The 27,666-nt window shown below is 53.1% G+C and overlaps 1 protein-coding gene across 1 annotated transcript in view; it reads right to left on the bottom strand.

Moving 5' to 3' along the window:
- LOC128826913 (IgGFc-binding protein-like) overlaps positions 1 to 27,666 on the bottom strand; it is a 119,290-nt gene that overhangs the window by 23,467 nt on the left and 68,157 nt on the right. Inside the window, exons 32-33 of the mRNA XM_054010466.1 lie at positions 5,623 to 5,951; positions 3,153 to 3,726 (exon numbers count right to left, since the gene is read on the bottom strand). Of these exons, the coding sequence (XP_053866441.1) occupies positions 3,153 to 3,726; positions 5,623 to 5,951 (903 nt within the window). The remainder of the gene's footprint in view (positions 1 to 3,152; positions 3,727 to 5,622; positions 5,952 to 27,666) is intronic.

The raw sequence follows: 27,666 nt of genomic DNA, 5'->3' as shown, positions 1-27,666 counted from the left end.
CAGGACATTGTGCAGTGGTCTCTTATCAACGGTGACCCCCGCGGACTCCGATGTCTTGGCGATGATCAGTGCGTAGTTCTCAAACTCATTGTGCCCGTAGATGTGATAGGACTGGCAGTAGTTTGAGACGGCTGGGATGGCCATGAAGAATGGGTCGTATCTGATGTTTCCTTTGGTCCCACCATCGCAGAAGAAGATGACTTGGATCCCAGCGCTAGCGGAGAAGAACAAGGCATTGGAGCTAGGGATCTTGTACTGCACAGCATTTCCAGCTAGCAGCCCCGTGCTCCTCTTGCTCATCCCAACTTGAACTTCCACCTCAGTTGCTTGGGAGGTGGAGACGTAGACGATATCATACTGCATCTCAAAGGGCAATGGGGGCACGATGAAGGTGGTCCCCCAGCTGGAGACAGGCAGGAGCTGCTCGGACACGTGGTCACACTGGTTGAATCTTGTCACACAAGTGTGTCCAACATAGACAGCCACAGGCCTCTGGGAAATGATTTTGGTGCCAGATATGTCTCCTGGGCTCTGCAGCTGGACAGCCTGGTTTGCCTCCAACTTGATGGTGAGCCTGCTCCCTCCGAGGTGCGTCTTTCCTTGGAAAATGACAGCCCCTTTCAAGTGCACATCAACTGTGGTTGGACCCTCCCAGGCCACAATGGCAACCTCTCCATAGCGATCCGTGCCCATGGTCGGTGTGACAACGTAATACTCCGTTCCCAAGCTCTGCACCGGGTAGACGGGGGTGGTGTCGACCGAGTTGGGTTTGGAGTTGAGAGAGAGGACAGAGATATCATTGTCAGCCCGGACAACGACTGTGTTGTCGAAGATTTTGGCCCCTACCATCTCAGCGTGGGGTGGGATTATCACTGTTGCGGTCTGGCCGGCATTCACCAGGACCGGCACCCTGAGCGCCGGCTTCTTCATGGAGATGGTGATCGATGTGGCTGGGGCATAGGCGGTGATAAGTAGCCGGAAGTCGCTGTTGAGTGTTTGTTGTAAGCCGTTCTGCATGAAGACAGTGATGAATTCTCTTCCGAGAAGGCTCAGAGGGGAAGACCGCCGAATTTCCCCAGGTACCACACTGAGAGGAAGGTTAGGCATGCCTGGAGAGACAAGTGGAAGGAGAAGACAGCTGTTGTTATAGGGGTTGCATTACTGATCATGGCCCACAGAACAAAAAGATGAGTGTGTGAACTAAGCATAAGACAAGCAACCGCAGATGGATACAGACAGACAGGGGAGCACCAGGGAACAGCCAATGAGACAGCATCGCTCAGCATGGTGGGTTGTCAGATGACCAGCGGCATAACCATTGTCGAGATTTTTGTAGTCCTTGTGGCAGGATTTGAAGGTGGAAAATGTGCTGGCTTTGTGAAGGTTTGCGGGGCGCTCCTGCCAACCATACAGGGCAGCATGGGAGAAAGCACAAAGGGGCTTGTTTATAAATTGGTATAGGAGCCCATCACACACTGTGATGAAAGGGGTTATTGTCATTCGGTGCCAGTTCCATTACAACTCAGCATGCAGTGAATAGAGCCGGGGGAGGCTGAATGGTTTATAAACTGTCTCATGGCAGTTGCCATGAATTGAAGCACTAAGACCAATCCACAAGGACCTGCTGCCTCATGCTGTCTGTTATTGCCAAGTGTTTGGAAAGCTGGAAAAACGAGGAACAAGGGTCTTGGGTCAAGGCCCTAGATGGGGCTCAGGCTACCTGGGTTTAGTCCCCAGCTCTGCTTGGATTAGCACTGACTGCAAGGGAAGCGCAACCCCAAATAAGTCCCCCACCCTGCTCCCCGCAGCACAGTGCCCTCAACAGAGCACCCCTCACTCCCCGTAGCACAGTGCCCCCTTCGCAATCTCTGGAGCACAGAAACCACTGCTTTGCCTCCCCCACAACTCCCTGCAGCACGGCGCCCCCTACGGAGCTCCCACCCTGCTCCCTGCAGCATAGCGCCCCCTACGGAGCCCCCACCCTGCTCCCTGCAGCACGGCGCCCCCTACGGAGCCCCCACCCTGCTCCCTGCAGCATAGCGCCCCCTACGGAGCCCCCACCCTGCTCCCTGCAGCACGGCGCCCCCTACGGAGCCCCCCCTGCTCCCTGCAGCGCAGCGCCCCATACGGAGCTCCCACTCTGCTCCCTGCAGCCCAGCGCCCCCTACGGAGCCCCCACCCTGCTCCCTGCAGCCCAGCGCCCCCTACGGAGCCCCCCCCGCTCCCTGCAGCATAGCGCCCCCTACGGAGTTCCCACCCTGCTCCCTGCAGCACAGCGCCCCCTGCTGAGCCCCCACCCTGTTTCCAGCAGCACAGCGCCCCCTACGGAGCTCCCACCCTGCTCCCTGCAGCCCAGCGCCCCCTACAGAGCCGCCACCCTGCTCCCTGCAGCCCAGCGCCCCCTACGGAGCTCCCACCCTGCTCCCTGCAGCCCAGCGCCCCCTACAGAGCCGCCACCCTGCTCCCTGCAGCCCAGCGCCCCCTACGGAGCTCCCACCCTGCTCCCTGCAGCCCAGTGCCTCCTACGGAGCCCCTGCCCACTCCACACAGTACAGCACCCCGTGCTGAGCCCCCTCTGCTCTCCCTGGAGCACGGCACCCCCTGCTGAGCTCTGTGCTCCACTCCCTGCAGCCCAGCGACCCCTATTGAGCCTCCCATCCTGCTCCCTGCAGCATGGCGAGCCTTGTCAGGACTCCTGGGTTCTATCCCAGATCTAGGAGGAGAGTGGGGGGCCTAGATAAATCTACATGGCCCCAAACTCCTGGGCGTCACCCACAGTTAGGTGATGAGCTCGTCATGCTGCGAAGAAAGAGACAGAGGCGCCTTTGTGAGTCCTGGATCACTCACCCCAGAGCACGAGCATCCTGGCCCACAGGAGCACAGGGATTGGGACAGGGGGTTCAGTAGGGGGCACCGTGCTGCAGGAGGTGAGGAAGCGGGTTCAGTAGTGGGCACCGTGCTGCGGGGAGCAGGGTGGAAGCTCAGAAGAAGGTGCTCTCCCCTCAGTGTCACTCGTGACCCCAATGCCCCAGGATCCTGCACATTCCCTCCCCACACTCACATCCCTCCCCATCCCCCCCATCAACAGGGGGAAACGACAGACTAGCCCTGTTCCTCCCATATCAATAAGGAAAACAAGATGCTGCGCTCACCACAGCCGGAGGGCGTCCTCCAGTCGTAGACAGTGACCGCGTGCTCCTGGCAGGCGTCCGCGTAGGCCTCCAGCGCCTGGCACAGGATGCTCTTGTCACCCTCATTCAGACACACGTTGTGGACACAGCTGTGGAAGAACTCGTCGGGGCTCACTCTGGGGTGACACTTTCTGAAGGGCCCGCCTGGCGCTTTGCTGATCCCCCCGCAGTGACTGTCCCCCCCGTAGAGCTGCCTCTTGCTCTCCTCACACACCGGACATTTCCCCTGGCAGGAATCCCTGCAGGAGGGGTCTGAGTCCTCCACTCTCCAGCTATCAAGCCAGGCCAGGACGGAAGAGGCTTTGGTGCCATTGGAGAGCATCTCTTCATCGTCAGTGTCACCATTGAAGTTCCCACACAGCCCGCAAGTGCTCCCAAAATAGCTGCTGGCGAGAGTCACGATCACAGCCCAGTCGCTGTCATATCGCACCTGGAGCCCAAAATCCGTCTGCAGGATGGGACGTCTCTCGCTCTGGGAGAGCTTGATTTTCCCAGCCTCCAGGGTGACTGGCAGGCGGACGCTCTTGTCATTTAACTAACGAAAGAGAAGGGGGAAGAAACGGAGGCATTATTGCTCTTTCCATGACACTCGTTCTTACTGCCACTGTGAGCTCTCTAGGTAACGATTCACTACCACAAATATCCAAAAAACAACCAAGAAAAAAGACAAGGGAAATTCACTGCCAAAAAACGTTGGCAATGCAGGGTTAAGATTACCCAGCACTGCCTTGCGCCCTACCAGAATCTAGACTCTGGCTAAATTTAAACGTCTCAAAACCAGGACATAAAAAGTTCAAGTAATGGTCACTAGTTCTTACATCATGCTTTTTCATTAGTAGATCTTCAAGTGCATTTCTAAGGGGGTCTGTATCATAATCCCCATTTTACAGAAGGGAAAATTGGATCACATAGCAGAGAAGTGACTCACTCACCATCACTCAGCAAGCCAGCCCGCCATGCCGGCAATAACACTAGGTCTTTTGAATGCTTTAGCCACTAGGCCACACTGCTCTGCCCAGCCTGGAACTGGGAGCTGGACCCCACCTGAGGTCAGATTCAACCAGGTAATTCAGTACCATAGTTTGAGCCGCGGGTGTGCACGAAAACACGACACAAGGAGAGGCATAACAAAGAGACCTGCCCTTTGGTTCTGGAATCCCTCTGCACAGATCTGGTCGCCTCATCTCAATAAAGGTATATTGGAATTGGGAAAGGTGCAGAGAAGGGAAACAAAAACGATTAGGGATGTGGAACAGCTTCTACTGGAGGAGAGATTAAAAGACTGGGACTGTTCAGCTTGGAAAAGAGAAGACGAAGGAGGGATATGGTAGAGGTGTATAAAATCCTCACTGGGGTGGAGAAAGTGAGTAAAGTGTTATTTACCCCTTCAGATAACACAAAAACTGAGGGTCACCTGATTAAATTAATAGGCAGCAGGTTTAATGCAAATAAGAGGAAGTACCTCTTCACACAACACAGTTAATGTGTGGAACTTGTTGCCAGGGGATGTTATGAAGTCCAAAAATATAACTGGGTTCAAAAAAGAATCTGCTAAGTTCATGAAGGATAGGGCCATCAGTGGCTGTTAGCCATGAGGGTCAGGGATGCAGCCCTATCCTCCAGTGTCCCTAAACCTCAAACTGCCAGAAGCATCTGGCACTGGTCACTGTCAGAGACAGGATACCAATATAGGTGGACCATTAGTCTGACACAGTATGGCTGCTCTTATGGACAAACTACTCCAAATTCACACCACTGTCCCTCCCCCCAGCCTCGAAAAAACATACTAATTTTCAAGACAATCTGAGCATGCATGTGGATTCTAGAGAACTTTGAAACATTAGAAATGTGACATTTCTGAATCAAAATGTTTGGGAACTTTCGTTGCATGAAAATTTTCCTATTTCAACTTCATCTCGATTTGCAATGACAGCAAACATTAAAACATCCAGCCTTTCCACGAGGGACTGAACTGCTGATTTTTGCTCAGCTGTCTCCACTTCTGCAGTTTTTCACTCCCCTGCAGTTTGGGTGGAGGGCTACTTACAGAACAACACTGTATTCTATGTAGAATAGGATGAGTAGCTGATTTTTCAGTTTGGTGCCGGCTGCAAAAAAGAAGAAGTGGTTCGGATTGAACTGAGTCTGAATTTTTGGGGAATTGCTAAGATGCATTTGGGGCCTGTTGTAGAGGTAGGATTTGAACCCTGGTCTTTTGTTTCCCAGCTGAGAACCCTAAAGAGTGGGCTAAAAACTGGCCATGCAGCAACTCCTTCAGCCATTTTGTGACTGGCTAAAACTGCCTGTGTCAAATTCATGACTAGTTTTGGATTGACTGAAACTGCCTCTTTTGTTCAATAAAGCATTTATCCGAAAAAATATGCCCAGTTCTAATTCTAAGTGAAAACGTGAACCAAGCCAGACAACTCACCCTGACTTCTCCACCCTGTCCCTTGTAGATGGAGATGTTGTAGCCATAGACGTGGATGGTGGTCAACCCAAGGTTGGAACTGTCCTGTTCCCCCATGTTGCTATTCTTCTCCTCAATGGTGAAGTGCTCCAGGGTGGGGTCATGACCACAGTACTTGGTGATGGTATAGGTGCAGGTGTCTTGGACGTCCATGGTCAGACCATCAAAGGTGTAGTACTGGGAGGTAAGGGATACATTGCAGGTTCCCATATATTCATGGAAGCATATTGCCTGGCCATTCTTAATCCTGCATCTTTCCTTCTCCCGGCAATTCAGCGTTCTGCATGGATCTGAAAAAAATCATAAGATCCAGTGGATTTTGCTGGGAAGTGAGGCCTGACATGGCCCCAGCGTTCAACAGAACCAGCTGGGGTGCCAGGCATGGGATGGCCAACAGAACTCAGGGGCTGCAGCTCCCACTAACTCATAGATTTCAAGGCCATAAGGGACCATCGTGATCATCTAATCTGACCTCCTGCACATCACAGGCCACAGAACGTCACCCACCGACTCGTGTAACCGACTCCTAACCTCTGTCTGAGTTACTGACATCCTCAAATTATGATTTAAAGACTTCAAGGGACAGAGAATCTGCCATTTACTCTATTTCAAAACAGCAAGTGACCTGTGCCCCATGCTGCAGGGAAAGGTGAAAAACCCCCAGAGTCTCTGCCAATCTGACCTAGGGGAAAATTCCTTCCCAACCTCAAATCTGGGGATCAGTTAGACCCTGTGTGTGTGGCCAAGACCCACCAGCCAGACACCTAGAAAAGAATTCTCTGTCATAACGTAGAGCCCTCTGCATCTAGTGTCCCATCACCGGCCGTTGGAGATATTTGCTATTAGCAATCACTATTAGCAGCCCACCACTGTGGGCACTCTCATCATACCATCCCCTTCATAAACGTATCAAGTTCAGTCTCAAAACAAGTGAGGTTTTTTTATCCCCACTGCTCCCCTTGGGAGGTTGTTCCAGAACTTCACTCCTCTGGTGGTTAGAAACCTTCATTTAATTTCAAGCCTAAACTTATTCATGGCCACTTAATAGTCATTTGTTCTTGTACCAGCATTGACCCTTAAATGACTCCTCCCCCACCCTGGTGTTTATCTCTCTGACATATTTATAGAGAACAATCCTGAGGCTGAATCAAGGGAGAGAAGGAGGGATCTAGGGAGAGGTGGAGAGAATCCACGACACCATACTCACCACTGGCACAAATGGCTGGGGAGCCGTACGCCTTCTGGTTTCCAATCCCAACGCTCAGCAGGCCGAAGGGGGAGCTGGCATGCTCCACGTTATGGACCTGGAACCCTTTGCCAAGGCTGTATTCAGCCCAAGAGTATTCTGTGCCTGGAACTGGCCTCCACAGGACATTGTGCAGTTGTCTCCTATCAACGGTGACCCCCGCGGACTCCGATGTCTTGGCAATGATCAGTGCGTAGTTCTCAAACTCGTCGTGCCCGTAGATGTTATAGGACTGGCAGTAGCTTGAGACGGCTGGGATGGCCATGAAGAATGGGTCGTATCTGATGTTTCCTTTGGTCCCACCATCGCAGAAGAAGATGACTTGGATCCCAGCGCTAGCGGAGAAGAACAAGGCATTGGAGCTAGGGATCTTGTACTGCACAGCATTTCCAGCTAGCAGCCCCGTGCTCCTCTTGCTCATCCCAACTTGAACTTCCACCTCAGTTGCTTGGGAGGTGGAGACGTAGATGATATCACCCTGCATCTCAAAGGGCAACGGGGGCACGATGAAGGTGGTCCCCCAGCTGGAGACAGGCAGGAGCTGCTCAGACACGTGGTCACACCGGTTGGATCTTGTCACGCAGGTGTGTCCAACATAGACAGCCACAGGCTTCTGGGAAATGATTTTGGTGCCAGATATGTCCATTGGGCTCTGCAGCTGGACAGCCTGGTTTGCCTCCAACTTGATGGTGAGCCTGCTCCCTCCGAGGTGCGTCTTTCCTTGGAAAATGACAGCCCCTTTCAGGTGCACATCAACTGTGGTTGGACCCTCCCAGGCCACAATGGCAACCTCTCCATAGCGATCCGTACCCATGGTCGGCGTGACAACGTAATACTCCGTTCCCAAGCTCTGCACCGGGTAGACGGGGGTGGTGTCGGCTGAGTTGGGTTTGGAGTTGAGAGAGAGGACAGAGATATCATTGTCAGCCCGGACAACGACTGTGTTGTCGAAGATTTTGGTCCCTACCATCTCAGCGTTGGGTGGGATTATCACCGTTGCGGTCTGGCCGGCATTCACCTGGACCGGCACCCTGAGCGCCGGCTTCTTCATGGAGATGGTGATCGATGTGGCCGGGGCATAGGCGGTGATGAGTAGCCGGAAGTCGCTGTTGAATGTTTGTTGTAAGCCGTTCTGCATGAAGGCCGTGATGAATTCTCTTCCGAGAAGGCCCGGAGGGGAAGACCCCGGAATTTCCCCAGATACCACACTGAGAGGAAGGTTAGGCATGCCTGGAGAGACAAGTGGAAGGAGAAGACAGCTGTTGTTATAGGGGTTGCATTACTGATCATGGCCCACAGAACAAAAAGATGAGTGTGTGAACTAAGCATAAGACAAGCAACCGCAGATGGATACAGACAGACGGGGGAGCACGAGGGAACAGCCAATGAGACAAAATCGCTCAGCATTGTGGGTTGTCAGATGACCAGCGGCGTAATCATTGTCGAGATTTTTGTAGTCCTTGTGGCAGGATTTGAAGGTGGAGAATGTGCTGGCTTTGTGAAGGTTTGCGGGGCGCTCCTGCCAACCATACAGGGCAGCATGGGAGAAAGCACAAAGGGGCTTGTTTATAAATTGGTATAGGAGCCCATCACACACTGTGATGAAAGGGGTTATTGTCATTCGGTGCCAGGTCCATTACAACTCAGCGTGCAGTGAATAGAGCCGGGGGAGGCTGAATGGTTTATAAAGAGAGTCATGGCAGTTGCCATGAATTGAAGCACTAAGAACAATCCACAAGGACCTGCTGGCTCGTGTTGTCTGTTATTGCCAAGTGTTTGGAAAGCTGGGAAAACAAGGAACAAGGGTCTTGGGTCAAGGCCCTAGATGGGGCTCAGGCTACCTGGGTTTAGTCCCCAGCTCTGCTTGGATCAGCACTGACTGTAAGGGAAGCGCAACCTCAAATAAGTCCCTCCACCCTGCTCCCCGCAGCACAATGCCCTCTACAGAGCACCCCTAACTCCCCGCAGCACAGTGCCCCCTTCGCAATCTCTGGAGCACAGAAACCACTGCTTAGCCTCCCCCACAACTCCCTGCAGCACGGCGCCCCCTACGGAGCCCCCCCCTGCTCCCTGCAGCCCAGCGCCCCCTACAGAGCCCCCCCCCGCTCCCTGCAGCCCAGCGCCCCCTACAGAGCCCCCACCCTGCTCCCTGCAGCCCAGCGCCCCCTACGGAGCCCCCACCCTGCTCCCTGCAGCCCAGCGCCCCCTACGGAGCCCCCACCCTGCTCCCTGCAGCCCAGCGTCCCCTACGGAGCTCCCACCCTGCTGCCTGCAGCACAGCGTCCCCTGCTGAGCCCCCACCCTGCTCCCTGCAGCCCAGCGCCCCCTACGGAGCTCCCACCCTGCTCCCTGTAGCACAGCGCCCCCTGCTGAGCCTCCTCTGCTCTCCCTGCAGCACGGCACCCCCTGCTGAGCTCCATGCTCCACTCCCTGCAGCCCAGGGCCCCCTACAGAGCCCCCACCCTGCTCCCTGCAGCATAGCGCCCCCTACGGAGCTCCCACCCTGCTGCCTGCAGCACAGCGCCCCCTGCTGAGGCCCCTCCGCACTCCCTGGAGCACAGTGCCCCCTATTGAGCTCCATGCCCCACTCCCTGGAGCACAGCGCCCCCTGTTGAGCTCCATGCCCCACTCCCTGGAGCACAGTGCCCCCTGTTGAGCTCCATGCCCCACTCCATGCAGCACAGCGCCCCCTACTGAGCCTCCCATCCTGTTCCCTGCAGCATGGCGAGCCCTGTCAGGACTCCTGGGGTCTAACCTGGATCTGGGGGGAGAGTGGGGGCCTAGTTAAATCTAAAATGGCCCCAAACTCCTGGGCGTCACCCACAGTTAGGTGATGAGCTTGTCATGCTGCGAAGAAAGAGACAGAGGCGCCTTTGTGAGCCCTGGATCACTCACCCCAGAGCACGACCATCCTGGCCCACAGGAGCAGCTTGGCCTTTCCGAGCCCCATGTCCGAGCGCGTTGTTCAGCAGCTGGAAGATACATCTCGAATTAACGGAGAGCGCACAGCGCGCTGCACAGAAACAACCCAGGGCCGAGATTCCCTGCTGCAGCCCCTGTGGCTGGGAAGAAATGTCCACCCATGGTCTGGTTTTTATCGCAGACTTAGCTGCTCTTACAGAGGCAATGTTGGCTCATGAGTAGCATGCCGGGCTAGAAGGTGTGAGTCCTAGGTTCTATTCCTGCTACTGATCAGGTGATTTGGGGTGAGTCATGCCCCTCCCCGTGCCTCAGTTGCCCATCTGTACAAGGGGGATAATGATACTGCCCTGTTTTGTAAAGCAGTTTGAGATCTACTGGTGAACAGCACTAGATGTTATTATGTAGCTTAGATACTTATGTGGCCTTTCATTAGCAAAGCACCTCACCGTCATGATGGTGCTTACTCTGAGGGTACAGGGAAGTGCTGGTATCCCCAGTACACAGGGAGGCTATGTGACTTGCTCAACGACACCCAGGAGGTCTGTAGCTTAGTAAGGACTTGATGCCATTGCACCTAAGAGATAGGTTAGTGCCCTAACCACTAGCACCCCTTTAGGAAGCATCATACCTAGTTCTTCACCTGTGGCACTCAAAGCACTTTACAAAGGCAGCTGTGAGCATTATCTCTATTTTCTACACAGGGAAACTGAGTCACAGACAGAGGAAGTGACTTTCCCTAAAGTCAACTAGCAGTGCAGCCAGGATGAGAACCCAGGGGCCCAGAGTCCCAGGCCAGGAGTCGAGCCCACCGCCTTTCTCCGAGCCAGGGGACAAACTGAAGAGCAATTCAAGGGGGAAAAAAACAGTTTTTCCTTAAAGCACAATCAGCCTGTGGAACACACTGCACCATGATCTAATCAAGGCAAAGTACTCGGCAGGACGTGCCAAAGGCTTAGACATGTCTGTTGATAATAAACCCCTCCATGGTCATGCCAGGTAGGATTGGGGGCCTCACAATCTAGGACACAAGCCAACCACTCAAGAGCCGGTACTAGGGGGAAACGTTCTGTCTAGGCAGGTCTGTTTGGGGAGGTTCAGGTCCCTTCTCCTGGAGCTGCCTGGCTCAAGATCAGCAGCAGGATCCTGGTCTGGATGGATTAGTTACAATCAGCCTCTCAACAAACAGCAGCAACGGCTGAGCCAGAATAAGACCCCGCCGGCGCACTTACCTCCAGCCCCTTTGACTTATCGCAGCAAAGGTGGAGCAGAAGAGGCAGTTGTCCACTTTGTCCCTCTCCCTCTGTCTGTAGCTCTGTTCTTCCCTTTATATAGGGACCAACTGCCAAATCCTCATGATGATGAACTAACTGGGAAAGGTTCCCTCAGCTCCATTGGGACTGGAGTTTCGCCATCACCTGCTGGACCCAAATGGGAAGCGAGTAGCAGCCTGGCCTCTTGCTTCATGAAGGCTTTGACTGACTCATGTCTGGCCATCAGGAGGCAGCTGTAATTAACCAGAGGGAGAGAAGTGGATTTATTGACTTTCTTCTGAAATTCCAAAGAATCACTCCCACCACACAAGCCAGGCCACACAAGCCAGGCCTCGTTAACAGTGAGCTGAGGATGAGTTTTTGATTGGGTTCGCAGTGTTCTTGTTGCCGTGTGGTCCCCAGGATATTAGAGACACAAGGTGGACAAGGGAATATCTATTATTGTACTAACGTCTGTTAGTGAAAGAGACGCTTTTGAGCTTACACAGAGCTCTTCTTCAGGTCTGGGAAAGCTTGTCTCTTTCACCAGCAGAAGTTGGTCCAATTAAAGATATTACTTCTCCCACTTTGTCTCTCTCATTTATTGGGTACCAGGACACAGACAGAATTAACTAGTCCAGCGCTGGCTGAACTTGTGAATTTCGGATGCACCTACGGAGCTGCCCAGTTTCTTAGATCCAAAACAAATTAGGAGTTTAGTGGCCAGGGAACTGAGTGACAAGTTTGCTAAGGAGCCAGCCATACATTCAGGAGTCTGCACAGGCCACAAGCCGGGATTCCCCTTGCATCTGCAGGGAAAGCTGGGTGCGGTTTATCATCAGCGTGGCCCAGAGCCAAGACTATGTGGTGGTTGTTTACCAGGAGGGAGTGGAAACAGATGCTGCCCCCAGGGAAAAGCCGAGTTATAGAAACAATATGTAACCCTTCTGCCCGTCAGAGCTGGCATTAACAAGGGCCGGGTTCAGTATCTAGGGGTTCCATTTCACTAACACAATGCAAAACCGGCTCGAGCCCCCACCCAGTGACCTGGGACAATTACATACCACCCCCTGGGCACCTCTAAGAGGCAATACTTCCCTGCTCATAAGCACGGAGTCTGAGTGTAGCAAGAGCCTTTTAATAAAGGAATGCGGCATTATGTTGGGGAAACACAACAAACCAGATTCACAACACAACCCATGAGCAAAAGACCCACCCCCAAGTAAGTTTGGCAGCGTCCTTTTCCCCTCAGGGGCTTAAGTCCAGCAACCCAATAGTCACCCCACCCACAGTTTCTGACCTTGGTCAGTGCAGCCCCAGAGTGTTTCTTGAGTCCAGCAACCCAACCGTCACCCCTCCCACAATTTCTATCCTTGGTCAGTGCAACCCCCAGAGTTCAGAATTTCCTCTGGAGAGTTTACCTCCCAGCCCAGGTGGAAGTGGGAGGAGGTATGGGGGGTGCATCTTACATGCGTCACTGCTCTGGTTTGACAGCCGATTGCCAACCTCTCCATGGGGTTCTGCTGTAGTCTCCAACACCAGCTGCCCCACTAGCCACTCACTAACTTGTCTTCAGGCACCCCCCACCCCCTTAACACAGCTCTCAGTGACTTCAGCTAATAGTAGGAGAGCTTCAGTACTGATGCACCTCTAGCCTATTGAAAACATGCACATAGTATTTTTTGCTAACCGCTTTAATGTTTAAACCCAAGTACCAATAATTTCAGCTCTGTAGCATGTAACAACACTCCTAATGCAATCAAAATTAGCTCTCTTATTGCACATTGAAAACATACACATAGTATTTTTTTTTTTTTTTTTTGCTAACCCTCTCCCTCAATGCATTGGAACTCATGTCCCTTGCCTAGCAAGTGCTACTAAGTTGAGGGTGAGTCCCTCCATCATAAAATGCCAAGTACAGTTCTACTGTCCTTGATTCACATAACCAGGATAACAACACGTCATTGCTCCTGCCCCAATAACAAAGAGACTGGGGATCCCACAACAGCCAGAGTGACCATTTGGCAAGCAGTCCCTTCATGCTAGACAAGGTGGGTGTATCCGTGCAACCAGGATCAGCACCTGAAGTCCTTTTCCACAGTTCACCACCAGATGTCAGGGTAGACATTCTGACTCTGCTTACAAATAGTAATTGATTTTAAAACACCAGAAAAACAAATGACAACAAAGTGGAAAAAGTGAAAAGAAAGAAAAAATAGCGAAGGGAAAAGAAAAAATACAGAAGTAGCAAAAAGTGAAATAATTATATGATACAAGAAAGATAACAGATAATGCCCCCCTTCTTGCAGCCCTGTGGGACTGTCAAGAAGAATCATGGCTTTGTGCACCCTGCTGTGCTCTTCTAGCCTCCCAGGTGTCTGGCTGCGCGTAATCAGTGACCACGCGATTTACCTCAACCTCCCACCCCGCCATAAACGTCTCCCCCTTACTCTCACAGATATTGTAGAGTACACAGCAAACAGTAATAACCAATGTGAATATTGGTTTTGCTGAGGTCTAACCGAGTCAGTAAACTGCGCCAGCGCATTTTTAAACGTCCAAATGCACATTCTACCACCAACCTGCACTTGCTCAGCCTATATTTGAACAGCTCCTCACCACTGTCCAGGGTGCCTGTGTATGGCTTCATGAGCCATGGCATTAAGGGGTAGGCTGGGTCCCCAAGGATAACTATAGGTATTTCAACATCCCCAACGGTTATTTTCTGGTCTGGAAAGTAAGTCCCTTGCTGCAGCGGTTCACACAGACCAGAGTTCCTAAAGATGCGAGTATCATGTACCAAGTTGATGTTGGAGAAACATCCCTTGTGATCCACCAGTGCTTGCAGCACCACTGAAAATTACCCCTTTCGGTTTATGTACTGGCTGCCTTGATGCTCCGGTCCCAAGATAGGGATATGTATTCTGTCTATCACCCCACCACAGTTAGGGAATTCCATTGCAGCAAAGCCATCCACTATGACCTGCACATTTCCCAGAGTCACTACCTTTGGTAGCAGCAGCTCAGATATCGCGTTGGCTACTTGGATCACAGCAGCCCCCCCAGTAGATTTGCCCAGTCCAAACTGATTCCCAACTGACCTTGCAAGCTTCCAGAGGGCTATTGCCACTTGCTTGTGAACTGTGAGGGCTGCTCTCATCTTGGTATTCTTGTGCTTCAGGGCAGGGGAAAGCAAGTCACAAAGTTCCATGAAAGTGCCCTTACGCATGCGAAAGTTTCGCAGCCACTGGGAATCATCCCAGACCTGCAACACTATGCGGTCCCACCAGTCTGTGCTTGTTTCCCGGGGCCAGAATCGGCATTCCATGGCATGAACCTGCCCCATTACCACCATGATGTCCAAATTGCCAGGGCCCGTGCTTTAAGAGAAGTCTGTGTCCATGTCCTCATCACTCTTGTCACCACGCTGCCGTCGCCTCCTCGCCTGCTTTTGAAGTTTCTGGTGCTGCATATACTGCAGGATAACGCGCGTAGTGTTTACAGTGCTCATAACTGCCGTGGCATGGCGTCTGTGTGGAAAAAAGGCACGAAACGATTGTCTGCTGTTGCTCTCACGAAGGGAGGGGCAACAGACGACATGGCTTACAGGGTTGGCTTACAGGGAATTAAAATCAACAAAGGGGGCGGGTTTGCATCAAGGAGAAACACACACATCTGTCACACCAAAGCCTGGCCAGTCATGAAACTGGTTTTCAAAGCCTCTGTGATGCGCAGCGCCTTGCTGTGCTCTTCTAATTGCAAACAGCCTAGTCAGCAAACAGCGCCAGCGAGCTTTTAAATGTCCAAAGCCACATTCTACCACCATTCTGCACTTGCTCACCCTAAGGTTGACCTGTTCCTTACTACTGTCCAGGCTTCATGAGCCACGGAAGCAAGGGGTAGGTTGGGGTAGGTGTGACCGCACGGTGCTATCGGCTGGGAGAGCAGCCTGAGGCAGAAGCCTCCAGCTTGCATGCTATTCCAGGCAGGACTGAATCTCCATTAGATGAAACTTAAGAGAATGACCTGGAGTCACTTCCATTTATGTCCAGGCGCCCCTGACCGACCTCACCAAGGTCAGCCAGGAGCACCCAGGAGATGATGACGACAGCTAGCTGTCACACTGCACTGTCTGCCGCCACAAAGGCAAGGAGTTGCTGCTGTGTAGCAATGCAGTCCTGTATCTGCCAGCAGCACCCAGGAGATGTACGGTGAGCTGAGCGGGTTCCATGCTTGCCGTGGTATGTCGTCTGCACGGGTAACCCAGGAAAAAAGGCAAGAAATGATTGTTTGCCGTTGCTTTCACGGAGGGAGGAAGGGGGGCCTGACGACATGTACCCCAAACTGCCTGCGACGATGTTTTTGCTCCATCAGGCATTGGGAGCTCAACCCAGAATTCCAATGGGTGGCAGAGACTGCGGGGACTGTGGGATAGCTACCCACAATGCAACGCTCCGAAAGTCAATGCTAGCCTCGGTACTGTGGCTGCACTCCGCCGACTAAATGCGCTTCGTGGGGACACACACAATCGACTGTATAAAATCGATTTCTAAAAAATCGACTTCTATAAAATCAACTTAATTTCGTAGTGTAGCCATACCTTTAGTCTGTTTAGATTGTTAAGATCCTCATGTCCTGTCTCTCGCGATGCACAATGCTTAGCAGAATGGCCCTGAAATCGCAGGATCTAATGTTCCCCTGTAATACAAACAAGGATGTATGGCCCCTTTTCTGAACCATCCCATAGAAGTTAATCTCTGCTGTAAGGCGAGGTGTACTGGTTTAAACAGCCTGTACTGTTATGGCAGCACCTACAGGCCCCACTGAGATGATGGCCGGGCACTGACCAGACACACAGCGAGAGAGAGTCCCTGACCCAGTTAGGGTTGCCAGGTGTCCAGTTTTTGGCCAAAAAGGCCGGTTGAAAAGGGGTCCTGGCAGTGTCCGGTCAGATGTACTGACAAGCCACTAAAAGTCCAGTTACCAAGTGCAGGGGCTGGGGGAGCGGCAGCCTGTCGCCCAGCCCTGAAGAGGCGGCGCCTGCGGCAGCAGACATGCACCAGCTCAGGCGGCCCCTTTGGGGAGCACGGTTTGCAGGGCTGGGACAGAGGACAGAGTGCGGGGGCCTATGCCGAGCAGGGTATGGGACATTCCCTGGGAGGGAAGGAACGCGAGCTGCCCCGCCAGCCAGCGCTTCCCCCGGCCACGCTCTCAGGCAGCTCCGGGGCGGGGAGGGAAGGAGGCTGCTGCGCGGGCAGCGCAGAGGGAGGCGGGAGGCTGCCCTGCAGGGGGGCCATGTCTTAGCTCGTCAGCCGGGCTGCCTGGCTGCTCCCATGTGGCCGCGACGCTCTTCTGACCTGCTCTCCCGGGCAGCTGCTGGCTCTGGGGTTTGCAAGTCCCTTGGGGCTGCTCACGTTGGAGTTGCCCCAGGTTTAGAGAGGTGCCGCTGGGACGGGAAGCTGCTTGTTAGGCCTCTTCTTAAAGCAAAGAGGCCAAATTCAGACCCATGATAAGAAGAGGGCCCGAGGCTGTTAACTCCTCCGGACGGGTCCCTTGCTCACACCAGGCCTGAATTCCTTTCTCTGTGACTCTGATGTCAGTTCAAGTGCGGAGGGATACACATTAAAGCAGCAGCGTAACGGAGCAGGAAGAGCAGCAAGCGACAGAGGGAGAGGAGCGGGTAAGAGGCGGGGCTTTGAGGGAAGAGGGGGGCAGGGGCCCAGGGGAAGAGGTGGGGCAGAGGGGGGCTGGAGGGGAAAGACGTGGGGTGGGGGGGGGTCCAGTTTTCAGAAATTAGAAGGTTGGCAACCCTAGCTGAGATTGGGCAGCGCCTAACAGTACCAGGCTCTGCCCAGACACACAACAAGAGACAGTCAGTCCCTGCCCCACCTGAGATCAGGGCCCCGTTGCACCGGGCGCTACCCAGACACACAGGGAGAGACAGTCCCTGCCCCAGCTGAGATCAGAGCCCTGTTGCGCCGGGTGCTGCACAGACACACAGCGAGAGACTGAGATTAGGGCCCCGTTGCACTGGGCGCCGCATGGACCCACAACAAGAGACAGTCCCTGCCCCAGCTGAGATCAGAGCCCTGTTGCGCCGGGTGCTGCCCAGACACACAGTGAGAGACTGAGATTAGGGCCCCATTGCACTGGGCGCCACACGGACCCACAACAAGAGACAGGCCCTGCCCCAGCTGAGATCAGGGCCCCGTTGCGCCGGGCGCTACCCAGACACACAGCAAGAGACAGTCAGTCCCTGCCCCAGCTGAGATTAGGGCCCTGGCTGTTCTATCGGGCACTGCACGGACACACAGGGAGAGACAGGCCCTGCCCCAGCTGAGATCAGGGCCCTGTTGCACTGGGCACCGCATGGACCCACAACAAGAGACAATCCCTGCCCCAGCTGAGATCAGGGCCCTGTTGCACCAGGTGCTGCCCAGACACAGTTGGAGATGGTCACTGCCCTATAAAGGTTACATTTAACTAGACTAGACAGACAATTCACACAAAAGGCAGCGCCCGTGTCATGGACTCACAGGGTCTGGTCTGTGCCCCACACTGGAATCAATCTCCCTGGAGTGACCCCTTGAGTAGGCAACACCCCAAGGACCCGACAGCTCCATAAGGACAGGCCCATGGCCTCCCTGGCTCTGAGTCTGGACCTTTGGCACCAGCAACCCATGTCTCTCTCCACGGCCCCTGCAGTGAACCCAGCCACGCCAGACACCCGCGGCAACCATGTATGGGCCCTTCATGGAGCACGGCTCTCAGGGAGCATTTACAGTGGCACCAGCAGCCTTTGCAAAACAAGCTCACCCTTGATTAGCCACCTGGCTACAGAAGCTGAATGGCCTTAGGTCAGCACCGGGGAATCAAGGTTAAAGCACGGACCGTTCTGGTTCTGTCTCCAGCTGATCTCCTGGGTCAGCCCCCACGTGAGAGAGCCCCCAGTTGCTTCCCCAACCCTCTCTCCCCACACCTCCCAACCCCTTGGTCTCCCACTGGGGTCTGCCGCAGCGCTCAGCTTCCCTGCCAGTGGGGCCTTGGTTGCTAGTGTCAGGGGACTGCTGGCCCCTCACTGACCCTTAGAGGGTTTGTGGTTGGCCCTCTCCCAGGACCAAAAGAAAGGCGAAGGGTCAATGAGAAATCAGGACCCTGAGACGACAGTCTCCAGGGCCAAGGTGGGAGAGGCCAATGCTCCATGTCAGCCTGATTGACAGGGCAGGCCGGCCAATGAGTGAGTCAGGAGTGCAGGGTCCTGTCCTCCCCGTGAGCTGGAGCTGCCAGGGGCCAGAGCAGGCCGAGGTAAGGAGAGAGCTGGAGCCAGAGCTGAGCTGGGGAGTGAAGCTGCGCCAGCCAGAGGGTTGCCAACTTTCTAATTGCACAAAACCGAGCACCCTAGCCCTGCCCATTCCCCGAGTCCCCGTCCCCACTCACTACATTCCCCCTCCCTCAGTGGCTCGCTCTCCCCCACCCTCACTTACTTTCACTGGGCTGGGGCAGGGGGTTGGGGTGTGGGAACGGATGAGGGCTCTGGGGTGGGGCTGGGAATGAGGGGTTTGGAGTGCAGGAGGGGGCTCTGGGTTTGGGGGAGTTCAGGGCTGGGGTAGGGGGTTAGGGCATGGGCTTATCTTGGACAGCTCCCAGCCTGTCCTGGCTCCATGCTGCGCTCCAGAAGTGGCCAGCAGGTCCAGCTCATAGGCGGGTAGGCCAGGAGACTCCGCACGCTGCTCTTGCCCGCAGGCACCGCCCCCCCTTAGCTCCCATTGGCCCCAGTTCCCGGCCAATGGGAGTGCTCAGGGAGGGGGCAACACGCGGAGCCCCGTGGCTCCCCCGCCTAGGAGCCGGACCTGCTGGCTGCTTCCAGGGTGCAGCGCAGCGCCAAGACAGGTATGGACTAGCCTGCCTTAGCCCCGCAGCACCGCTGACCAGACTTTGAATGGCCCAGTCAGCGGTGCTAACCAGAGCCACCAGGGTCCCTTTCGACCGGCGTTCTGGTCGAAAACTGGATACCTGGCCACCCTAGCTGACCAGAGCAGCAGCGGAGCTGAGCAGAGCTGCGCCAGGCTGAGCCAGAAGATCAGCCCAGGGAGCAGGTCAGTGCTGGGAGCAAAGCTGGGGATGGAGCTGTCTGGAGCCAGGTGCAGTGAGTGACTGGGGAGAGCGAGGGGGACCCTGGGCAATGGGCCCTGCGCAGGGAGATGCCCCCAGCCAAGAGGCCTTGCAGGCCACACTGGGAGGGGAATCATAACCCCCATTGTGTGTGGGGGGGCGACACTGGGTAAAAGGGTCGTGCAACTGACAGCCTGAAGTTGTGTGGCCACCGCCAGAGCAAGTTTCTGACCCGCAGCACAGCCAGGGCCTGAGCAGGAGGCTGGGACATGTTAGGAACAGGCCGTGAACTGCCCTGACGTTCCGGAGATGCTGGCTGTGATGTCCCCAGAGCACAGAGCAGGGTGACGGGTTTTCCTTTCACCTTCCCATTTTTTTATTTTTTTGAAAGTTAGTTGCTGTCTAATAAATTGTATTTGCTTTGAACTGTATGTAATGATCAGTGGGTCAGGGAAGTGTCCAGAACAGTGAGAGCACCCCGGAGTGGGCACACCCTAGCCCCTGTCCTATGTGACCATGACACGGTTGGAGGTTGATCCCTCCAGGAATCCTGGGCCCAGCCTTGTTGGGGTTACAAGGACTCTGCCACACAGGAGATGGAAGGGGAGCCCTCAAGGTCAGGCAGGCCTCTGGGTAAAGGGAGTGGGAGCGAGGACTCAGATTCTTTTGCTAGCCCATTTCACCGGGGTAGTGCATAAACCGGGAAAGTGCCCCACAATAGCGGGACCATTCCCCCACTTAAACTAGGCATCTATGTTCAGGTATTTGGGTTCTCCATTGTCATTTGGATTTTCCATTGATATGTGGGTCGGCCTTGGCCAGGCCTTTTTAATGAGCCCTTCAGGCCACATTAAATATTGGGTCAACCCAGCCACATCACTCAAGGGTGTGAAAAGTCCACACCCCTGAGCAGCAGAGTTAAGCCGACCTAACCCCCGGTGTAGACAGCGGTAGGTCCAGGGGCATCAGAACTGGGGGCTGGGAAGGACCAGGCCCAGACACTCTTTCACAAAAGAAACCAGCCTTAGGGGTGGGTGAGAGCGGGGAGCGCCACGTCATCAACCCAGGCCCTGGTCCTGCTCAGCCAGGGCTGCCACCTACCTGCATCTCATGGACAGGCTCCGTGTCAGGCTGCAGCTCCCAGCCCCGGCTCCGCAGGCCTCAGCTGAGTTGGGTGTGGGGCGGGACTGCAGTGTTGCGTGATGGGGAGGGGACACGCCTGCCCCTTGGGACACATCTTCACTCTCACTACCCTTTAGGCAGCGTTTAAATCTGTGGCTCATCCAAGCCTCCCGCCCCCATCCCAGTAGACTCTGGAGCCCCCCCAGTATCTGGGTCACCCGACAGCTCGCTCAGCAACACCGCTGGAGAGGGGCTGCTCCTGCTCTCTTGCTCTGCCCCGGGCGGCACTGGGGCTGCAGCCCCCCTGGGTTCTTCTCCCTGCAGAGGCCGGGACAGGACTTTGCAACTTTCGGCTTCTGATTGCAGCTGCTGTGGTGCAGAGTGGAGGGCTGGAGTTCAGTGAGCAGGTCCTGGGGGCTCTGGCAGCCTCTGCCCTGCCTCCCCCTGCACCTGCCCCGCACAGAGCACCACTGCACAGAGCCTGGTATCCCCCCTGGACACCCGCCGCCAGCGCCTGGGATCCCCCTGCCTGAGGGGGAAACCTCTACAGCCCAGGATACCAATGAACCCCCAGCCTGGGATCCCCCTGCCCCATGGGGACACATTCTCGACAGCCCAGTCTCTCTGTCTGCTGGATCCCAATCCAGGATCCTAGGGACACACCCAGAGCCCCCAACTCGCCTGGGCCTCCTCCCTTCCCGGGACAGCTCCCTGTTGTGATTTAAACTGCCTGCAAGAAGTCAAGCATGTCTGCTCCCTTCCCCATGTACACATCCTCTCCAGAGGCCAGGGCATAACATCCTTCTCTCTCCACCCTCTGGTGAAACAGACACAGTCCTCCAAGGCCGTGGAGGTGAGGATCCCCCTTGGCTGGGGCCGGTGTGCAGCTCTCTCACTGTCGGGACGGTGACTCCTGGGAGCGTTACCCTGCTCTGCACAAACCAGTACTCTGAGTAACAGCACGAATCGGAGAGAGTCCAGCGGAGGGCAATGCAAATGATCAGGGGGCTGGGGCACATGACTTATGAGGAGAGGCTGAGGGAACTGGGATTGTTTAGTCTGCAAAAGAGAAGAGTGAGAGGGGATTTGATAGCAGCTTTCAACTACCTGAAGAGGGTTCCAGAGAGGATGGAGCTCTCGGCTGTTCTCAGTGGTGGCAGATGACAGAACAAGGAGCAATAGTCTCAAGTTGCAGTGGGGGAGGTTTAGGTTGGATATTAGGAAACACTATTTCACTACGAGGGTGGTGAAGCACTGGAAAGGGTTACCTAGGGAGGTGGTGGAATCTCCTTCCTTAGAGGTTTTTAAGGCCCGGCTTGACAAAGCCCTGGCTGGGATGATTTAGTTGGGAATTAGTCCTGCTTTGAGCAGGGGGTTGGACTAGATGACCTCCTGAGGTCCCTTCCAACCCTGAGATTCTGTGATTCTGTGAAATTAAGAGGGGGAAACTCAAAGCTATCGGGGGACCTTTCTGGCAGTACGATCTATGTCTTAGGCTATGTGTAAGGGGACTATTGTCCCCTTACTAAAACTCAGTGGGGTGGGTTTAGTTGGCTAGCTCCCAGTAGCAAAAGGAAGGGGATGGGTCGATGGGAAATCAGGACCCTGAGACTGACGATCCCCAGGAACAATGGGGAGAGGCCAATGCTCCAGGTCAGCCTGATTGAGAGGGCTGGCAGGCTAATGAGGGAGTCAGGAGGCCAGAGGGGTCCCTCCTCCTAGTGACCTGGAATTGCCTGGTCAGACCTAGTGGGGCCAAGCTAAGGAGAGAGCAGGGCTGAGCTGGAGAGCAGGACTGCGCCGGCCTAGGGTGACCAGATGTCCTGATTTTATAGGGACAGTCCCGATTTTTCAGTCTTTCTCTTATATATGTAACCCTTCTGCCCATCTAAGTTGGCAGCAACAAGGGCCGGGTTCTGTATCTAGGGGTTCCGTTTCAATAACGCAATGCAAAACCGGCTTGAGCCCCCACCCAGTGACCTGGGACAATTACATACCACCCCCTGGGTGCCTCTAAGAGACAATACTTCCCCTCTCGCAAGCACGGAGTCTGAGTGTAGCAGAAAATGTTTAGTAACATGAGGTAAATGACATCAGCATTAAATTGGAAAAAACACCACAAACAGGATTCATAACACAAACCATGAGCAGAAAACCCATCCCAGCAAATTGGGCTGTGTTCTTTCCCTTTGGTTCTTGAATCCAGCAACCCAAAAATCACCCAGAGTCCCCAAAGTCCAACACCCCCAAAGTCTCTGTCCCTGGTCAGTGCAGCCCCAGAGTAAAAGGGGGGCACGCAGGATGTTAAGGGGCACCTTACATGATCCAAGGTAGGCCAGCCATCTCTCTGTGGGGTTCTGCCACAGCCTTCACCACAAGTCAGTCCATTTCCTGCCATCCCACAAACCGCTCTGCTCCCCAACCTGTAAGCCACACCAGCCATCCCTGCAAACAGCTCTGCTTGCTGTTCCTTGGGCCACTCCAACCATCCCTGCAAGGCTCCATACTACTTGCTGCTCCTCTTCCAGTCATCCCCAAAAATTGCTCCACCAGCTGCTTAACAATATAGCTTGAGGTTCCCCCACTAGTTAACACAGCACTTAATAACTTTAACTCTTTTGTGATTTCAGCTCAGAGTAGGGGAGCTCTAATGCTTGTGTACCATTGGGGTAAAGTGAATTCACCTCAACAACCTGTAACTAGACTTAAAGTTAGCTCTAACATTTAACAGTAAAGGGAGAAGAAGACAACAGTGACACAATTGGCATATCAAGCCCTCAGAAAGGCCCATCCATTAGATGCAAATACCTTTCCCCATCATCTTTCAACTCACTGAGTTTTGTAACCCATGCCCCTTGTCAAGCAAGTGCTACTTAGGTAATGGTGAATGACTCACTCTGTCCTTCTGTCACACAACAGTTCCACTGGCCTTGATTCACAGAATCAGGGTAACAAAACTTTATTCTTCCTGCCCCAATAACAGAGAAACTGGGGATCCCACATCAGCCAAAGTAACCACTTTGAGTTGCTGTGGTTTCACGCCTGGCGGGTGGGTGTGCCTATGCAAACAAGATCAGCCCCTGGAGTTCTTTTCCACACTCGCCATAATTCACCACCAGAGGTCAGGGTAGAGCTCATCCGGACTCTGTTTACATCTAGGCTTCTGTTACCCCCCCACTTCCTGTTCCGATTTTTCACATTTGCTGTCTGGTCGCCCTACGCCGGCAAGAGGGGCCAGAAAAGCAGCCCAGGGAGCTGGAGGCAGAGCAGTAGCTGCAGCCGTGCTGAAGTAGAGTGGAGCTGGGGCTGAGGCTGGAGCCGTCTGGACCCGGGTGCGGTGAGCAGCTGGGGAGAGTGAGGGGGACCCTGGGCAGTGGGCCCAGCGCAGGGAGATGCCCCCAGCCAAGAGGCCTTGCAGGTCAGACTTGGAGGGGGATCATAACCCCGACGGGGCAGGGGTGACGCTGGGAAGAAGGGTCCTGCCACCTAAAGCCTGAGGGCGTGTGGCCACCTCCAGAGCAAGTGTCCGACCCGCAGCGTCCCTGCAGCGCAGCCAGAGCCTGGGCAGGGGCCTGGGACGTGTGAGGAACAGATGATTGAATTTCCCTGACATCCCAGAGACGCTGGTTGTGATGTCCCCATGCCACAGAGCGGGGTGACGGGTTTTCCTTTAACCTTTCCCGTTTTTAACTTATTTTTTTAAATTGGATGCGGTTTAATAAATTGCATTTGCTTTGAACTGTATGTAACAATCAGCGGGTCAGGGAAGCATCCAGTGCGGAGAGAGCACCCCGGAGTGGGGACACCCTAGCCCCTGCCCTATGTGACCATAACAAGGTTGGGGTTCAAGCCCCCCAGGAATTCTGGGCCCAGCCTTGTTGGGGTTACGAGGACTCTGCCACGCAGGAGATGGAAGGGGAGCCCCTGAGGTCAGGCAGGCCTCTGGATAAAGGGAGTGGGAGCGAAGACTTAGATCCTTTCACTAGCCCATTTCACCAGGGTAGTGTATAAGCCAGGAAAGTTCCCCACAATAACGGGACCATTCCCCCGCTTACATGTGGAACAGTCTCCCGAGGGAAGGGCTGGAAACCCCAACGCTTGGAACTTTTAAAAGGAGACTGGACCAAACATGCTGTGAGGGAGATAGACCGAGACAGGGTGATCACAGAGGGCCTTTCCTCCTCTAACTGCTATAATTCCACCCCACTATTCTGGGAGTGCCCATTCTGGTACTAAAGACCTGGTGCTTGGATCCCACTGCACTGGGATTGTGATTTAGTGCCCTGACATGCAACTCCTCCTAGGCCAATAGTGTAGATCCTGCTGTTAGTACAGCTGTTTGCAGGTGCCCTTGTGTTCAGCTGAACCCTTGCACCCAGTCCCTGACTGTATCCCCACTATATTGTGAGCATGCATTCTGATCCGGCTGTGTGCGTCCCAGGGTGCCTGTACTGTGAATTCCTGGCACTCGGACCATGCTATATGTATCTCATTGCGCTGGTACTGTCAGCGCCGTGGTGTGATGACAGCGTTATGCTAGGAACCTAAATCCTGAAAATAGTGCCCTGGTGCGATGGTAACTCTGGGCTGTCAGTGTGAATCCTCCACTTTTGTAGGCACTGGTGTGGTAGCCATGCTGGTCCCAGGATATGAGAGAGACCAGGTGGGTGAGCTAATATCTTTTATTGGAGCAACTTCTGTTGATGAGAGAGACAAGCTTTGCTTACACAGAGCTCTTCTTCCTGCGCAGATTCCTGAATGTCTGGCTGGCTCCTTAGCCAACTCACCGCTTGATTCCCTGGCCCCTAAACTCCTAACTTGTTTTATATCTAAGAAACCAGCCAGCTCTGTTAGTGCATCTGAAATTCACAAACTCAGCCAGCACTGGACTAGTTAATTCTGTCTGTGTTCTGGCACCCAATAAATGAGAGAGGAGAGATGGGTGAGGTAATATCTTTTATTGGACCAACTTCTGCTGGTGAAAGAGACAAGCCTTCTCAGACCTGAAGAAAAGCTCTGTGCAAGCTCAAAAGCGTGTCTCTTTCACCAACAGACAGTGGTGCAATAATAGTCTCTCACCCACCTTGTCTCTGTAATATCCTGGGACCAACACGGCTACAAGAACACTGTGAATCCAATCAATCCTCTGCTGCAAGGGGCCTATTAACAATCAAATCATTGGCATGATTGTGTGGTGGGAGTGGCCGGTTCTTTGGAATTTCAGAAGAAAGTCAACAAACCCATTTCTCTCCCTCTGGTTAATTACAGCTGCCTCCTGATGGCCAAACATGAGTGAGTCAAAGCCTCCGTGAAGTGAGAGGATTCTGAGGAAGAGCTCTGTGTTAGCTGGAAGGCTTGTCTCTCTCACCTACAGAAGCTGGTACAATAAAAGATATTATCTCACTTTGACACTCTGTACCTCAAAGCAGCAGAAGTTTGGAACATTCATATTCACCACTTTCTTATACAAAGTACAAAGTCTGCCTTATGAGGTATCAATTTAAAAGTCTTGACCTGTTGAACATTAATATCCTGTTGGATTAAATGTGCTGTCATTGTATGTGGCGTTATGGGGTATTGCTACATGTGCTACTGAAATAGGCATCACAGAAACCTGGTGGAGTGGGGACAATCAATGGGACACAATCATTCCGGGGTACAAAATATATCGGAAGGACAGAACAGATAATGCGGTGTAGGAGGGGGGGAGTGGCACTATATGTGAAAGAAAATGTAGAATCAAATGAAGTAAAAATCTTAAATGAATCCACATGTTCCATAGAATTTCTATGGATAGTATTTCCATGCTCTAATAAGAATATAACAGTAGGGATCTATTATCGACCACCTGACCAGGACAGTGATAGTGATGATGAAATGCTAAGGGAGATTAGAGAGGCTATCAAAATAAAGAACTCAGTAATAGTGGGGGATTTCAATTATCCCCATATTGACTGGGTACATGTCACCTCAGGACGAAATGCAGAGACAAAATTTCTCGATACTTTAAATGACTGCTTCTTGGAGCAGCTGGTACAGGGACCCACAAGGGAAGAGGCAATTCTCGATTTAGTCCTGAGTGGAGCGCAGGATCTGGTCCAAGAGGTAACTATAACAGGACCACTTGGAAATAGTGACCATAATATAATAACATTTAACATTCCTGTGCTGGGAAGAACATCTCAACAGCCCAACACTGTGGCATTTAATTTCAGAAAGGGGGAACTATGCAAAAATGAGGGGGTTAGTTAAACAGAAATTAAAAAATACAGTGACTAGAGAGAAATCCCTGCAAGCTGCATGGACACTTTTCAAAAATACCATAATAGAGGCCCAACTTCAATGTATGCCCCAAATTAAAAAACACAGTAAAAGAACTAAAAAAGAGCCACCGTGGCTTAACAACAAATGTAAAAGAAGCAGTGAGAGATAAAAAGGCATCTTTTTAAAAGTGGAAGTCAAATCCTAGTGAGGTAAATAGAAAGGAGCATAAACACTGCCAAATTAAGTGTAAGTCCTAGGACCAATCCTATTCAATCTATTCATAAATGATCTGGAGAAAGAGGTAAACAGTGATGTGGCAAAGTTTGCAGATGATACTAAACTGCTCAAGATAGTTAAGACCAAAGCAGACTGTGAAGAACTTCAAAAAGATCTCACAAAACTAAGTGACTGAGCAACAAAATGGCAGATGAAATTTAATGTGGATAAATGTAAAGTAATGCACAGTGGAAAAAATAACCCCAACTATACATACAATATGATGGAGGCTAATTTAGCTACAACTAATCAGGAAAGAGATCTTGGAGTCATCGTGGATAGTTCTCTGAAGACGTCCACACAGCACGCAGCGGCGGTCAAAAAAGCAAATAGGATGTTAGGAATCATTAAAAAGGGGATAGAGAATAAGACAGAGAATATCTTATTGCCTTTATATAAATCCATGGTACACCCACATCTTGAACATTGCGTACAGATGTGGTCTCCTCATCTCAAAAAAGATATACTGGCATTAGAAAAGGTTCAGAGAAGGGCAAAATGATTAGGGGGTTGGAACGGGTCCCATATGAGGAGAGATTAAAGAGGCTAGGACTCTTCAGCTTGGAAAAGAGGAGACTAAGGGGGGATATGATAGAGGTATATAAAATCATGAGTGATGTGGAGAAAGTGAATAAGGAAAAGTTATTTACTTGTTCCCATAATATAAGAACTAGGGGCCACCAAATAAAATTAATGGGCAGCAGGTTTAAAACAAAAAGGAAGTTCTTCTTCACACAGCGCACAGTCAACCTGTGGAACTCCTTGCCTGAGGAGGTTGTGAAGGCTAGGACTATAACAGGGTTTAAAAGAGAA

The sequence above is a fragment of the Malaclemys terrapin genome, chromosome 21 (assembly GCF_027887155.1).
Source record: "Malaclemys terrapin pileata isolate rMalTer1 chromosome 21, rMalTer1.hap1, whole genome shotgun sequence".
In the NCBI taxonomy this organism is placed as follows: Eukaryota; Metazoa; Chordata; order Testudines; family Emydidae; genus Malaclemys; species Malaclemys terrapin.
The sequence above is the reverse complement of the archived record's forward strand: the minus strand, read 5'-3'. Positions and strand labels throughout refer to the sequence as shown.